At 40.7% G+C, this 14,043-nt stretch overlaps 1 protein-coding gene across 4 annotated transcripts; it reads right to left on the bottom strand.

Annotated features, from left to right (window-relative positions):
- Window positions 1-1,836: 1,836 nt before the first annotated feature.
- amigo1 (adhesion molecule with Ig-like domain 1) lies at window positions 1,837-14,043 on the bottom strand. Of its 4 annotated transcripts, XM_035657091.1 has the most exons (3): window positions 13,927-14,043; window positions 13,720-13,803; window positions 1,837-7,522 (listed from the first exon to the last, which is right to left on the bottom strand). In XM_035657091.1, the coding sequence occupies exon 3, from the start codon at window positions 7,417-7,419 to the stop codon at window positions 5,881-5,883; it is 1,539 nt and encodes a 512-aa protein (XP_035512984.1). In that variant the 5' UTR covers window positions 7,420-7,522; window positions 13,720-13,803; window positions 13,927-14,043; the 3' UTR covers window positions 1,837-5,880. The 4 variants fall into 4 exon arrangements, with proteins under 4 accessions (XP_035512984.1, XP_035512982.1, XP_035512985.1 ...); XM_035657089.1 differs by lacking the exons at window positions 13,720-13,803; window positions 13,927-14,043 and adding an exon at window positions 8,752-9,236; XM_035657092.1 differs by lacking the exons at window positions 13,720-13,803; window positions 13,927-14,043 and adding an exon at window positions 8,610-8,702.

The following is a 14,043-nucleotide window of genomic DNA, read 5'->3' as shown; positions in this document are numbered from 1 at the left end:
GTTGTAATTAAATTTTCACCATGATTAAGAGCACATCTAAATCTCCAAGGTTTCACATGACATAAAACAGGTTTTTACTTTTGTGCCTGTATAAATAAAACATTACTACAAAAACACTGAAGGTCACACACCTGTCTTGCTGCAGCAATCTCTGTCAACATAAATGACCTCTGGCTCTGGCTCCCCAGCATCCTGGTATATTTTTTGTATGTTAATTTTGTGTTATCAATAACTGTAATACTACTAATCAATGACCATCGGTCAATAAGAACATTTGTCAAAGGTGTCCGTAATGCAAGCAAGCTAGCTACACCGCTGTGTTGTCTTCATGTTCACATTGTCTTAATTTTCGCACACACTATAAACATTAGCCAGAAAATACTAAATAAATAATGTATATTTAAAAAATATCTTTGTAAATACACATTAGATTTGTTCATTAACAGTGGGAAAGGTGTCAGTCTGACAAGATTATAAGGACAACTGTGGAGATGCGTACATTGATACTGTTTATCTGGTTATCGTGGCACCTGTCAGTGGGTGGGATATATCAGGCAGCAAGTGGACATTTTGTCTGCAGAGTTGATGTGTTAGAAGCAGGAAATATGGGCAGCTTGAGGATTTGAACAACTTTGACAAGGGCCAAATTGTGATGATGACGACTGGGTCAGAGCATCTCCAAAACTGCAGTTTTTGTGGGGTGTTCCCGGTCTGCAGTGGTCAGTACCTATCAAAGTTAATGCTGGTTCTGATAGAAAGGTGTCAGAACACACAGTGCATCACAGTTTGTAATAATCTTATGGTTGATTGTGTGTGTGTGTGTGTGTGTGTGTGTGTGGCGGGGGGTGTGATACACACATACATATACATATTCATGCAAAGTGAAGGTACTGAAGAAATGCAAACATAAATAAAGCAGAAAGCAGTAAACAAAAAGGTGTGCTGGGGTTCCTTCACTTTGTGAGTATGCATATTTCTGTATGTGTGTATATATATGAAAGAGAGAGAGAGTGACCCCAAATTGGATGAATTAATAATATATAGCAGTATATTATTTGTGAACTTCTTCTGAATTTTTACTGTTCATATAAATATATATCATATATATTTATATATATGATATATATACATAGAGATGTATATATAGAGACATATATATATATATTGAAAAACATTAACTTTAACCTCTTTTTTTTTAATTTTTCATAAAGTTGTTAAAAACAGAGGGCTCAAAATTTTGATTATCATTGATATACTGGTGTATTATAGTAGTGGACAGTAAATGTCAGTGTTTACATACAGTAGTTCACTACCTAATGTTACCACTAGATGGTGTTAAGCCATCAGTGTTGCTCCTTGGAAAAAGCAATATGATGAACCTTTTAACCATTTCCACCAAGTTATATAAACACTCATTGTTTTATTGTGCTTTTTGTGACAGTTTCTAAAAATCAACTGATCTCACTGTATGTTAAATCTGTTCAAAGTGATAAACAGTTATGACTTGCAGCGAGTTTATATTAGACATCGTTCATCTATGTAGATCATACTGGCCGTTCGGCTCTATGATTAAATGTAGCTAAACTTCAGTCCCTTACCAATCAAGGAAACACATGGTGTTGTATCTAAACATAATTCACAGTAATTTTGACAAAATGTCACTGCTTTGTCCTTGAAATACCGAATGTGTGAATTTCCCCAGTGTGGGTTCAATAAGCTCTATCTTACTCCTCGAAGATTTAGAAGCGAATCAATAGAGGAGCATGTTCCTGTCAGAGATTATTCCTGGAAACAGAGACAGCAGAAAACAGAGGCAGAACAAAGTGTAAATCTTGATCTTTTATTAATTCAAATTATATATCAGTATTCTTTTATCTTTAATGCCTACTAGGTTGCACCTGCAGAGAAGCTCTTAAGCGTACCATGCAAAGCCATTCCACTTTAGCTGTGAGACCTTTCAGATTTTATGGCAGTGACCCACCAGCTCACCTTTGAAGCTGTGGTCAATAAACTCAGTGCTTTTAATGCTGTTGAAAGCTCCAGTCTTGTAGTAGCACACTGTTAAAGTGGCAAGCTTTTAGCCAAACCACCTCAAAGATAATTGCTACTACATTGTCAGATGAATGGAGACGGATATATGTCGGGCAGTGAGAGACCACTCCCTTCCCTAATCAGTGAGAACTGATCACTTAGGGAACAGTCAATGTACCATTACCGCAAATAGCCAAGGGCATGTGAACTGCACATAATCTTCTTCCAGTCTTATTGATGCTGCAAATGTGAAAACCTTTAAAATGCACTTGTGTTTTCACATCGTATTACATTAGAACTTAAAACTGACAAAGTCCTGAGAAGATTTATTTACCCTCTGTCTTCTGATCCATTCCGAACCCTTTATGTTATTTCAGTGGTGAGGGTGGAGAGACACATCCCCGACTTTTATAAAAATATTCTTTGACTTTTATTAAAGAGAGAAAAGTTGTTGCTTTAATTGTCATAAAAGTATCTGTTGGAGACCTCATCTACCAGTCTGATAAAGCACTGTCCTTTCTCCTTGAATTCCTTATGGCTTTATGAGCAAAGTCATATACTGATTGAAAATAACTGCCGGCTACATACTCACTGCCCATTTTGATGCCTCATGTTCAATGATTTCAAAACTTGCACTCTTCCCATGCAGTTTGATACATGTTCAGTATTTTTTTTGTTTTGTTTAACCTTATTCTTCAGCAGAGTCAGGTGTAAAATACATCCTATTTCGTTAAAAAAACTAAACCCCACCCCACCTAAAAAATAAACATTTATGTCAAGACTCGAATGTTGAAACAACTAACAGTAGCACAGCGGCAGACGAAATGCAAAATGATCAACAACATCAGATTATACAAGAATACAGTCAGTACACTGGTTAGAACATAGCAGTACGCAACTAATCAATACTGAACACAGAAAAGTGAGTCTTAATACATACTGTATATATAGATATATATAGGAAGGCAGATTTGCTTTGGAGAGAACAAAGCCACTCTCATCCTCTATGTTAGGACTTTTACAATAGCACTTTTTCTCTGTACAGAACTGCTCCTTGAGTTTTGAGTGACAACCCGGAGGAGACCACCCATTAGCCACGGCAGATTTAACTCAATTGACACTGGGTTGCTGCAGGGCAAACACATGCTATTCCTTGATGATCTGGCAGTTCAGTGTGTGCTATTCAACAGCCATAATATCTGGGTATGATTTCAGAACCTTTTGCTATTTCTGATTCTGGCACTCGGTAGCTTCTCATGCCGCCTTGAGTGGCCAGGCCTTGAAATCCGAGGGGTTTCATAACTTATCCCACGATGAAAAAGCAAGGAACAGCACATATATTTAAATTCTAGAGGGCCTAGATTCCTAAAAATGGGACAGATTATTTGCCAACTGCAACCAGTCTGCAGTAGTGCTAAATGTGGCTTTATTTAAGTGCGTCTTCTGGTATTTTTGCTGCTCTCTATTTCTCCACCTGGTATTCCTATGTGTGAGGAATGGAATGATTCACACACCACCAAGTGTGACTTCCTTTTCTCACCCACACAAGAGATGCTGTGGTGCATACTGCAAATGTGAATATAACATCAAATTTGCGTAAAAACCTATTGCACCCAAAAATTTGTACATCTGAACATTTGGGAGCTATACTGATGTTTAATTTCAAGGTGTATGTGATTTTCCATATCTATCTGTTCTTATATATATATAAGAGCATTGAGCGTTACATTTATTCTTTCTATATTCTTATGTTATACTTTCCAACTATGTGTGTTGGTTAGCAAATGTTTAGTGAAAGCTCCAGGTGTTTTCCTCATAAACAAATTACAGACTACTTAAAGGGCATCACATTCAGTGCCTGGTTGAAGGATTGCTTTTGAACTCAAGTAAGGGCAACCTCGTAATGGCAGAGGTGCACAAACAAAGCAAACACATCTGGGCTGTCAGTGTACAGGGAGCCAGAGAAAATGGCTCTGTGTTGCTGTGACTCATGATGACACACCTATCCCCTCCTGCTCAGAGACAAAGACATGGAAAGCAGTTGGAAGCTGCATCCCATCAAAAGATGCAATTAGCATTTACGCCGGGCTAGCCTTGTTGTATTATGACGCGAGTTTATTGAAATCACTCTTTCTTGTTTAGGCATAGAGACATAGTCTCCTGTTTGAAACCTTGTTAATGAAATTTGCACAACATACGAGGTGTCTTGCATGGTAAATTCAATTCACAATAGATTCAATTATAATTGTAAAAAAACAAGGGATTTTCTGAGGGTTACAAAAGGTTTCCTGTCAGTAGCTACGAACTCTAAAATCAGCCTCATCATGATTACTCATAAGCTTCATCTTCTTGAGGAATCCTGTAGGTTTCATTATTTAGCAGACTCTAATGTTTTCCTGCTAATACAACATACTGCTTTTTCTACCAACCACAGGGCTAAAACAGCTACATTTTAAATCAGTGTGACACTGATAATCGTCCGTCTGAGCAAAATTCAAGACCAAATACTTAAATCTATGGCATCATTTATGACATATGAATACACCAAAGTTTATGGTTGTTGTTTTTTTTGTTGTTTTTATCAATGTACATTAAATTATTTGAGGTTTTTGTTTAAGGCTTACATTTTACATACAGCAAAGAATCAAATTAACCCAAGCTGGCAGCTTTTAGCATAGGCTTGGTGTTTAACTTCCTGCTAGTGTGACTGAGAGAAACAAATGCTATAACCCTGCAGTAAGTGGCACCTCTGTGGACAAAAAACAGAAGCTGATTTGTCCTTGTAAGGGTACCTGTCTGTATACAGAATTGAGACAATATGTTGATAATCAGTCAAGACAAAATACTTCCCTGCACCTAATGTGAATCTGTTGGAGGCGTTCCATGTTTTTAATTGAGTAAGGCTTCAAAGCTTTCTTTTGCGTTATACTAACTATTTTGATTCATTTATAAACAATGATCTGCCTCAAACTATTCAACTATTTTATACCCTACCTCTATGTAAATTCATCCCTTAACATAGCAAAGGAAAAAAGAGCTCCTTCCTATATCGCTACACATGTGACTATGAATACATATAACAATCAGTCAACTATTGGCTATGAAGTAGGATGGAAATGACCTGCGATGGCCTCTTAATATAATGTTTTATCGCTAAATATAAATGACTAAATGTTTGAAGAATCCAAATTACCTTTGGATCATACAGATCGGTCTAGGACCTGTACTGTAATGTGGGTTTATGGCATGCTGTTTTCTCAAGGACTCAAGGCTTATGACATGTATTCTTAGACTGGTGATGGTGTCTGTCTAAGTTCCTGTCCCTGTGTTGATAGAAAGAGGGGTAAATGTATCTATGCTCTATTGTTTACGCAAGATGCAATCTATTCTAGACCTTGTGATAAATACAATTATGAGCCAGCCATGGTTTCGGTATATACTATGTTTTTGTAAAATCTAATTTCAACCTGTGCATTGTATCATATTTCCCACACTTTAATTTATCACTTCCTGAGTGCTGATATCAACAATGTATCATCTACTTTTTACTCCCATAAGACTTCAGTAGTTTCCACTGTTCATGTACACTGCCATTCCTTCACAGTATGAATATTAAGTGCTACAGATTAAATTGCTGGAAAAGTCCTGCTCATTGTCTGTGTCGACAACAAGACAAGTTTGTGTGTTTTTTACTCCCTTTCAGATCCTTATTTCCACCTGCCAGCAACTGCAGATGAACATCCTTCGTCTGTTTCCTCCCACAAGGTCATAGTCACAGTTTACATGAACTAAAATATGGTACCATAATCATCCAGTCATGTGGCATCCATTGTCTTTGCCAGTTTCCTCTCAGACTACCATGGGCGTGTCTGAGAAGACAGAGCTGATGGACTCTGCTACTGACTTCTTCCTCTTCCCCTTCATAAGAGAACCAGCCTCTGCATCAGGATCATCATCATCCTCGTCCCCATTAGGGTTCAGCTTGCCGTTCTGGCCCTGCAAGTCCTTGGAGTCAATGAACGCCACGTGCCTGTTCAGCTCTGCCTTGAGTGCTGGGTCCTCATGGGTAGGTGTCACACTAAGCATGGACGAGTGGATGCTGTCCTCACCCCGAGCCTTGCCCTTATTGGGGCAGCAGAAGCAGCGACACGGCGTCAGATAAAGGTACATGAGCACCAGCACCACACTGGCCAGACAGCCCACCAATGTGGTGTACGCAGTGTTCAGGGTATCCCCACCCCCATGCATGGTGAAGTTGTGAACCTTCAGCACCACATAGATGGTCTCATTAAAAACCTCGCTCATTGCAAAGCAAGTGTAGGTCCCAGAGTCCTCAGACCTCACAGGACTAATCTGCAGACTTCCATCTGGCAAGACTTTAGCTGTCTGGTTGCTTCCAGGTGCCACCACCACATTACCAGGCATCATCCAGGTCTTTAACATGTCCCTGTGTTTGGTATCGCAGCCAAGGATCAGTGTTTGCTCCAGAAAAGCCTCTTCGTCTGCCTCCTTGAATGTGCTGCAGTTCATATTTTCACCGCTGAGCTCAAAAACACCTACTTGGGTTTTTTGCGGGCCAGGCAGAATGCATGTGTAGTCATCTCTGAAGTCCACAGCGGAGTTGAGCTTTCGAATGTACCAGTGGGCTAGTAGTGTGTAGAGATCACAGTGACACAGCAGAGGATTATTGTGGAAATAGAGGCCATTTTTAATCCAGGCAGGCAACACCTGGAGCTCAGCAATGGGTAACATCTTGATCTTGTTGGAGGAAACATCCAGGAGGCTAAGTTTCTCCAGGTGGGACTTTTCCTTGACCAGCTCCATGGGGAAACGGGAGATTTGGTTCTGGCTAAGGTAGAGCTTCTGAAGGTTGATCACGCCGACAAAGGCTGAGCGGTCAATCTGGGAAATTTGGTTATTGTACAGCAAGAGGACCTCCAGGTTGACCAAAGGCTCAAAGATGAACTCATCAAGCTTCTGCAAGTTGTTGGAGGACAGGTCCAAGTAGCGCAGGTGCTTTACGTATATGAATGCCTCTGTGGACAGGAAGAATAGACCATTATGGCTGAGGAGGAGGTTATGGAGCTTCACAAGCTTGACTGGGGTCCACTCAGATCGCAGCCGTGTTATCTCATTATAGCTGAGATCCAATACTGCAGTGTAGAGCGGTAGACCTGACGGGACGGTGGTCAGATTCATTTTGGAGCAGCTCACTATGTTTGAGGCGCAGATGCACGTCTTGTGGCAGTTTAGAGTAGATCCTGCTGCCCCTGGAAGCCAGAGGAGAGCCATACAAAGGGTGAGGGAGAGGGCCCATCTTTGACGCTTACTCCAGTGAGGTAATGTTTCCAACAGGCTGTCACCTGTTCTGATGGAAGGCTGCAACATGCTAGCAGTTGATCTAAATCCCAAAGAGGTTTACTACGGTCCCCTTCTCAAAGAACAGTATAGGAGAGCAGCTGGAGGATTCCCAGGCATTGCTGATTGAAGGCTGGAAAAAGCAGAAACAAGGGCAATAAACAGATATTATTATTAGACTGAAGTGCACATTGTGCTTTATATAGCCTAATAGATAGATAGATAGATAGAAAGAAGTGAATATCAGGCTTTGTAAAAACAAACACATATAGACACTTTTGCACATTCATGGTGTGGAGGGAGGGAAAATATTCAAATCCTAACAATGGAAAGTAAATGTACTTTACACACAATCTGTGACACAAACGTAAACAAAAAGGAGGCCACACCTCCACATTTCAAAACACAGGAACTTCTCTCTCACTCACACATTGACAAGTCTTTTAATACAGGGACAAACACTAGATAACTGATGCTGATACTGTTAAATGTTTACAAGAGTAATCTCAGAAAGGTATAAAACATGCCAATACGTTCAATAGAGACAAACATAAATGCTGATTTCTCAACCATAGGTAACACTCTTCTAAATGTGCCAGCATGCTCATGAATAAACAAAGAGTGGTTAAGCTCTGCGTCATATCTAATGAGCTTCACCACGGTTTTACAAGTAAAATCATCATATGCAAAAAGAAAAAGCCACAGCCTGGAATGAATGCACAGCGTGGATTACCAGCAATATCTCCATCTAAAATCCCCCAAAAGAAAATATTAAGCTTTAAGTAAATGATCTGTATTGTGCACAGTGTACAGTGTACAGTACTTGAGTAAATGCCCTTAGTTACTTCCCACCTTTACGCCCATGTGAGCATGTAGTATGACATGTACAGTAGCCACTGTCTCCCTGTCTTCCTCATCTCCTCACGCATATATTGTATACAGTACAAACTTTCCCCTGCTGATTTGCACAATGCGCGTCTTCGATTTGAAACAAATAGACACGAACACACCCGGTACTCACGATAACCCATGTGCATTCACACTCCTGGAAGACATGCATTGATTTCCGTCCTCTTCCCATTTCCCTCTCTCTCTCTCTCTTTCTCTCTCTCTCCTCTCTTTATCCCTCCGAGACACAGAAAAAAATACTGTTGTACACTATAACATAAAGAAGGACAAATAAATAAAAGACATCTACATGTGAAATCAAAAGTGTTTACGTTATGTCATATTCTGAAGTGTCCTTGTCCGTCTGTGGAAGATCTGTGCAAACGTTGCATTGCACCATTCTGATCGCAAACAAACGAGCACAACATGGAAACGTGAGCCGAGAGATGGAGGAGAGCCGAGAGAGACGCCTACCTTCACCCGGGATGCAGCGATGTTGGATTTCATTAAAACCAGCTCCTGTTTACAATGTTGCTGCATACAGATAGTCCCCGTCTGAATGAGTCTGTGTCTGCTGTTGAGGACAACAACGGATGCAGGGAGGAGGGAGAGCACTAAGAGATATCCTCGCCAAAATAATCCCAGTCCACGCGGCATCCAATAGCCGGTGCAAAATTACGCAAAAACGATTACGTAAAGAGCAGACGACACACGTCCCTTTACCTAGTGACAGCCATCGATAAGCGGTTTTTTTTGATCAGCTGTCTTTGCCTCTAACTGAACATGCCGCTCAGCATGCACACGACCGCACATCCGTACTTTGCAGATAATTGGCGCAGTTGGAGCAGGTCCTGCCGGGTCTCATCAGCTGGAGATAATTAAGAAAGAGAAAGTCTGTAAGCTGACAAGCTTCACTGAGGCTCCTCGTAGGCCTGCCGCTGTCTACGTGCTGTTGCCGCTGCTGCTGCAGTGGTGGACGTGGTTTCGGCAGAGGTAATGCGCCGAAACCCAGAAGGCGCTGTTTACCGAAAGTGGCCGCACTGAAGATGCGTTGCGAAGACGCACAACTGAAAACCCCCATCGGAGAGCTGGAAACAGGGGAACCGCTCAAGAAAATGTTATGGGCCTATAACATTCAGACGTGTTTATAATAGCTGTATGTCTGTAAGATAAGAGGTAACAATGTAGATATCATCTTAATTATTATTATCATCAGCTCTGTCAAGGAGCAGTGATTATGTCCACGATCCAATCCAACGACCTTGGTCAGATTGACACGAATTTTGCTCCACACATTTATACCAGGACTAAAACATTTTTGGTGACCCCTGGACCTTTCACCTAGCACAATCATTACTGCAGGTCAAACTAAATATTCATTGCTATCCATACCCCTCTACACACATGCACTAGGTCTATATGCTGGTCAAGGTATACAGCCCATTTCTCCTGAACCTCTGTGGATGTATAATGTATAATATTTGGCACTATGAGGTGAGACAAACACCCAGGTAGTGGGATGTTCTTGTACGCTTGTCTGGTAAAATAAGACATAGGTTTCACTTACATGTGGCTGAATGTGGCCATACTAAGCTGTGACACATTTTCATCTTCACAGTACCATCTGACAGATGAATATGTTAACAGTCACTACATGTTCTGACGACTGCCACTATGTTTATTTTGCCACCACGTACGTTCCCGTTCATAAACCGGACTTTGGTTGATTAATGATCCCTGTGCTGAGAATGGGTAAATACATGTGGTATTTGTTGATAGATGATAGTATTTGTAGGTGATTCAGCTTCAGTTACGGTCTTCTGTATTCAGGACTGAAAATTGCACAAAAGGCAGCCAATTTGAGAAAATATGGACTCAGAGCTCACTGGCATCTCAGTTTAAACTACATACAGCCTTTTAAAACTCAAGAGACATAAACTACTCCTTAAATCATATAATTTCTTAGTTTTTGATTAGCCCAGGTAACATATGATATTTACATCAGTACATTATGTTGTGGATGAGTGCTTCAGGTAGGCAGGTGGCCACCAACCAGTCCAGCTTTCCAACAATGATTTCCTCACATAGCTCATGCCATTCTTGCTCACTGTGCAGACTCTGTTTGTGTATTTGATGAAGTCTGTTTATGAGCGCCGACTGAGTGGGGAAAACCTTGTCATTTTTTACTCAAGTGAATCCACCCACATGCTGCTTTTTGAGATTTTTTCGGGTTTTCCTCAATTCACAGATCTGCTGCAGCGAGTCTGGCTTTGGCAAAGCTGTGAGAGCCTGTGTATTGCCAATAAGCTGCTACACCAGCGTAGCCTCCTACTCAGAATGCCACCAGAAATCATTTAATAAAAGAAGATTATAGCAACAGAAGACATAGGATAATTTGAATGTTATATGAATTATTAACATTATATATGAATGGGTGCGACCCTCTCAACAGGAGACCTGGTGATCAGCACTGTGGAATTATTTCAATATTGGTCAGATGGTGTCATTATGATGAGCCATATTGTGCTTCGATTGTGACTTGGTTCATGCTTCTTTTTTTGTCTTGTCACCCACCTGCCTGAGACAGACAGGCATGGCAGAGAGGATATAATTGCAGAAATTCTGTTGGAGCTGGAGTTGCCTTAAAAAGATTTTCTTTGGCAGGTGAAAAAAACTGATTTGAAGCAGGCTGAACTGCAGGCAGACATCCCTCATAATATGCTTCAAGGAAATTTTGTGCCAAATAAATTCTCCCAGCACAAGATAAATCATTTAAAACAGGTTTGAAAACAAACAGTGTTTAAACAGTAAACTTCATGTTGGACCCAGACTTAGAGAAATAAAGTGGGACAAAAATGGACTAATATGATATTAATTCTCAGAAATGTATTCCATAAATTATGTAAATATACCTGCTGGAGACATCTCTTTCTCACTGGGCCTCAAGTACAGTGCCAGGAAATACAGGTATGACTGAACACACTGTGAAACCTCTGTCTGACCGGAGCATTGTAGCACTGTGACTCTTGTGAGATGGAGCTGAAAGTGATTAATGTTCTCTTCGACTCCACTTCCTGCTGTGATAGGGATAGTGTTGCCTGGCAACTGCCTGCGGCCTTTCGTTGACTGTTTTGGCTCCGTGGCAAATCTGAGGTGGCCTTGCCTTCTCTTGTTTGTCTCTGTGTACCTGCTCAGATGGGGTTTCTGGCACAGATCGATGTCTCAAGCTCTGCAAAAAATATAATTCAGCCTGCCCGTTAACTCCGAACGGACAAACATTAGTTACCAAATTTATTTTCCTATTCTATAATTTATCAGCATATATTAAAATATTAAAAAATGTGAGAGTGAGAGACTCCACCACTTATTAATCATTAAGTGGGAACGTTGTTAAGTGACTATGGCTCTTGTAACCACCACTTTAGCAACCAGGAAGCCATTTCTTCGCCTGAGATGACCCGATCATGTGATGACAAATGATAACATATGCGGTTACAACAGACCCAGTGTTCTGAAAACTATTAACCTCATTCTGCGCCTGGGAGGATTATCAGTGTGAGCTCTTCAGGTTTGAAGCCTGATCACACCGATGTAAATTATGTTTACATACAGCAGACTCTTTCTGTTCTCCACCTGCCTTCTCTGCTGACATGGTAAACACACACTCTTGTCTCTGAGCTGACTGGTTTACACAACATACACAATTGGATGCAGCTAGACTTCATGCTGGCTGCACACATTAGATCTGCAGCTGATTACTCTTACTCTCATTGCATTTCTGAATGTGTCTTTAAACCCTACAGTAACTGATTTTTTGGCCACTCGAGGTAGCGGAAATGTTGACATATGATCCCCTTTTAAGTGGTTATGGCAAACTTGTTATCAATCAGTTCCTTATTTACATACCCAGAAGTTACAGATCAACACGATCTTTCATTTGGAGTCGTGTTTTTGACCAACTGGTGAAGTCTAATATTCAGCCTCTTATAGCTCTGTTTTTGGTCTCTACCGACTACTGAGGAAAATATCTGACTCTTTAGCTGCTAAATGCTCCTCTGTGTTCACCAGATAGTTGCTAACTGTGTCTGTGGGTAGCGGACAGCGAGTTTTTAATGCTTTCCTGCTGAAAACTTCTACTTGCTGCAGCTGAAAATAACACAATAAGAGCAGTGAGAGTGGACCAAAATGGTAGCGTTACAGGCTGGATGATTAAACAATGACCTTAAACTCATTATAAATCTCCATAACGATGAATACGCAACAAATTCTCCACCTCCATCACTTCTCACTCATCGCGAGTAGCAAGGTGGCAGGTGACCTGCTTGTTTGCACACAGTATATGTAATCTTTTGACGCATTTATCAACAGCAAGTAAAGACTAAACTTCCTGCCTGACCAATTTTACTTTTCGCATCGCTTGCCAGTCCCTTGTTGCCTGGAATTCCATCCCACAATGCCTTGCAAAACAAATAGCAAAAGCACTGCATTCAGCGGGTCTTTAACATAAAGCCAAGAAGAGCTTTCATCTAGGTTTATCACTACAAGCGAGTCCTTTCATGATTTCACATTGTTTTAACATTGTCACTTGATGATTGTTATTATAAAGATATTGAATATTGCTGCTTTAATGTAATTGCTATGTAAAATACTGAACGGTTTATAAGCAGACGTTATGATGAATCTCAAACTGTTTGCTACATATTAGAAACTCCTTCCTTTTTTTTTTTCTTACTTAAAGGTGTTAATGGGCTGAAGTGTAATTGTTTTACAGCTGGTGTTGATCATGCAGGTAAACAGTGGGACAGCAGTTTCGTTCCAAAGTCTTTGTTAATAATGTATTAGTGGTAAATAAATCAGTCAAATTGAAGTGCATCTGACGCAGGTAACTGTAGCTAAATGAGGTGTTTAGCTCATCAGGGGTCAAGTGTTGCCCTTCTTGCAGTATCACTTCCCTCTGGCTCTAAAAAAATCGGAGACATGCAGATTGCAGGAATGGTCTCCAGAGGAAAGAGAAGAAAAAAACTAACCGTTATCTTTGTTTAGCCTACGTCTGGACTGCTCTTGGTTTCCATGGCAACACTTTAGGTTAGTTTTGTGTTTGATCAGAAGTGCAGGGATGAAACAAGGTCACTCAACAATCATATCTCAGAGAAAAAGCCCACATGGATGGCACATGCTTCAATAAAAGCAAAGCTGTTTGTAATCTTGGCACATCTTATTCTCCCATTGCTTAGCAACAGGCTGTGCTTTAGCCATGTGCGCTGTTGACGCCGGAGACCACTACTCATGGAGAAAGGGCTGCAGATGTCAGCCTACACTGAGGCGCTGTGAGCATTAACAATGGATGTAATCAGGAGGCAGGGCACACATTGTTTTCACTCACTAATTAAAGCTGTCACTAATGCAGTTACAAGCTTTGCTGTAATAACTGGGCATAATTACCTCTGTCAGGTGAAACTGTCAAGCCAAGGACCCATTACTGATCTATTTAAAGCTGTCTCTGGGAAATGTTAAATCTGCAATCAACTGTACCATAAAGACAGACACAACAAAGGATATCATTTTGTTTTGTTGATATGCTGAATAGAGACAGAATGAGAAAAAGAGATACTGGAAGACAAGGCATTTCCCAGTCTGTATCACTAATACCTGTTAATCCGTTCCTCAGGGCAAAGATAAAGGAGTTGATGCATGCTGGCTGTTCCCAAAGGAAACAGATGATTCTCAACTAATTAACTATGTGGGAAAACAACGGTAATCCTCTGC

The sequence above is a fragment of the Morone saxatilis genome, unplaced genomic scaffold (genome assembly GCF_004916995.1).
Source record: "Morone saxatilis isolate NCDOM2014 unplaced genomic scaffold, NCSU_SB_2.0 Contig15, whole genome shotgun sequence".
Classification (NCBI taxonomy): Eukaryota; Metazoa; Chordata; class Actinopteri; family Moronidae; genus Morone; species Morone saxatilis.
This window is presented reverse-complemented; position numbering and strand designations above follow the sequence as displayed.

Bases quoted from the DNA above. Each gene is read 5' to 3' on its own strand.
- amigo1 (XM_035657091.1), bottom strand. From the start codon at position 7,419: ATGTTGCAGCCTTCCATCAGAACAGGTGACAGCCTGTTGGAAACATTA.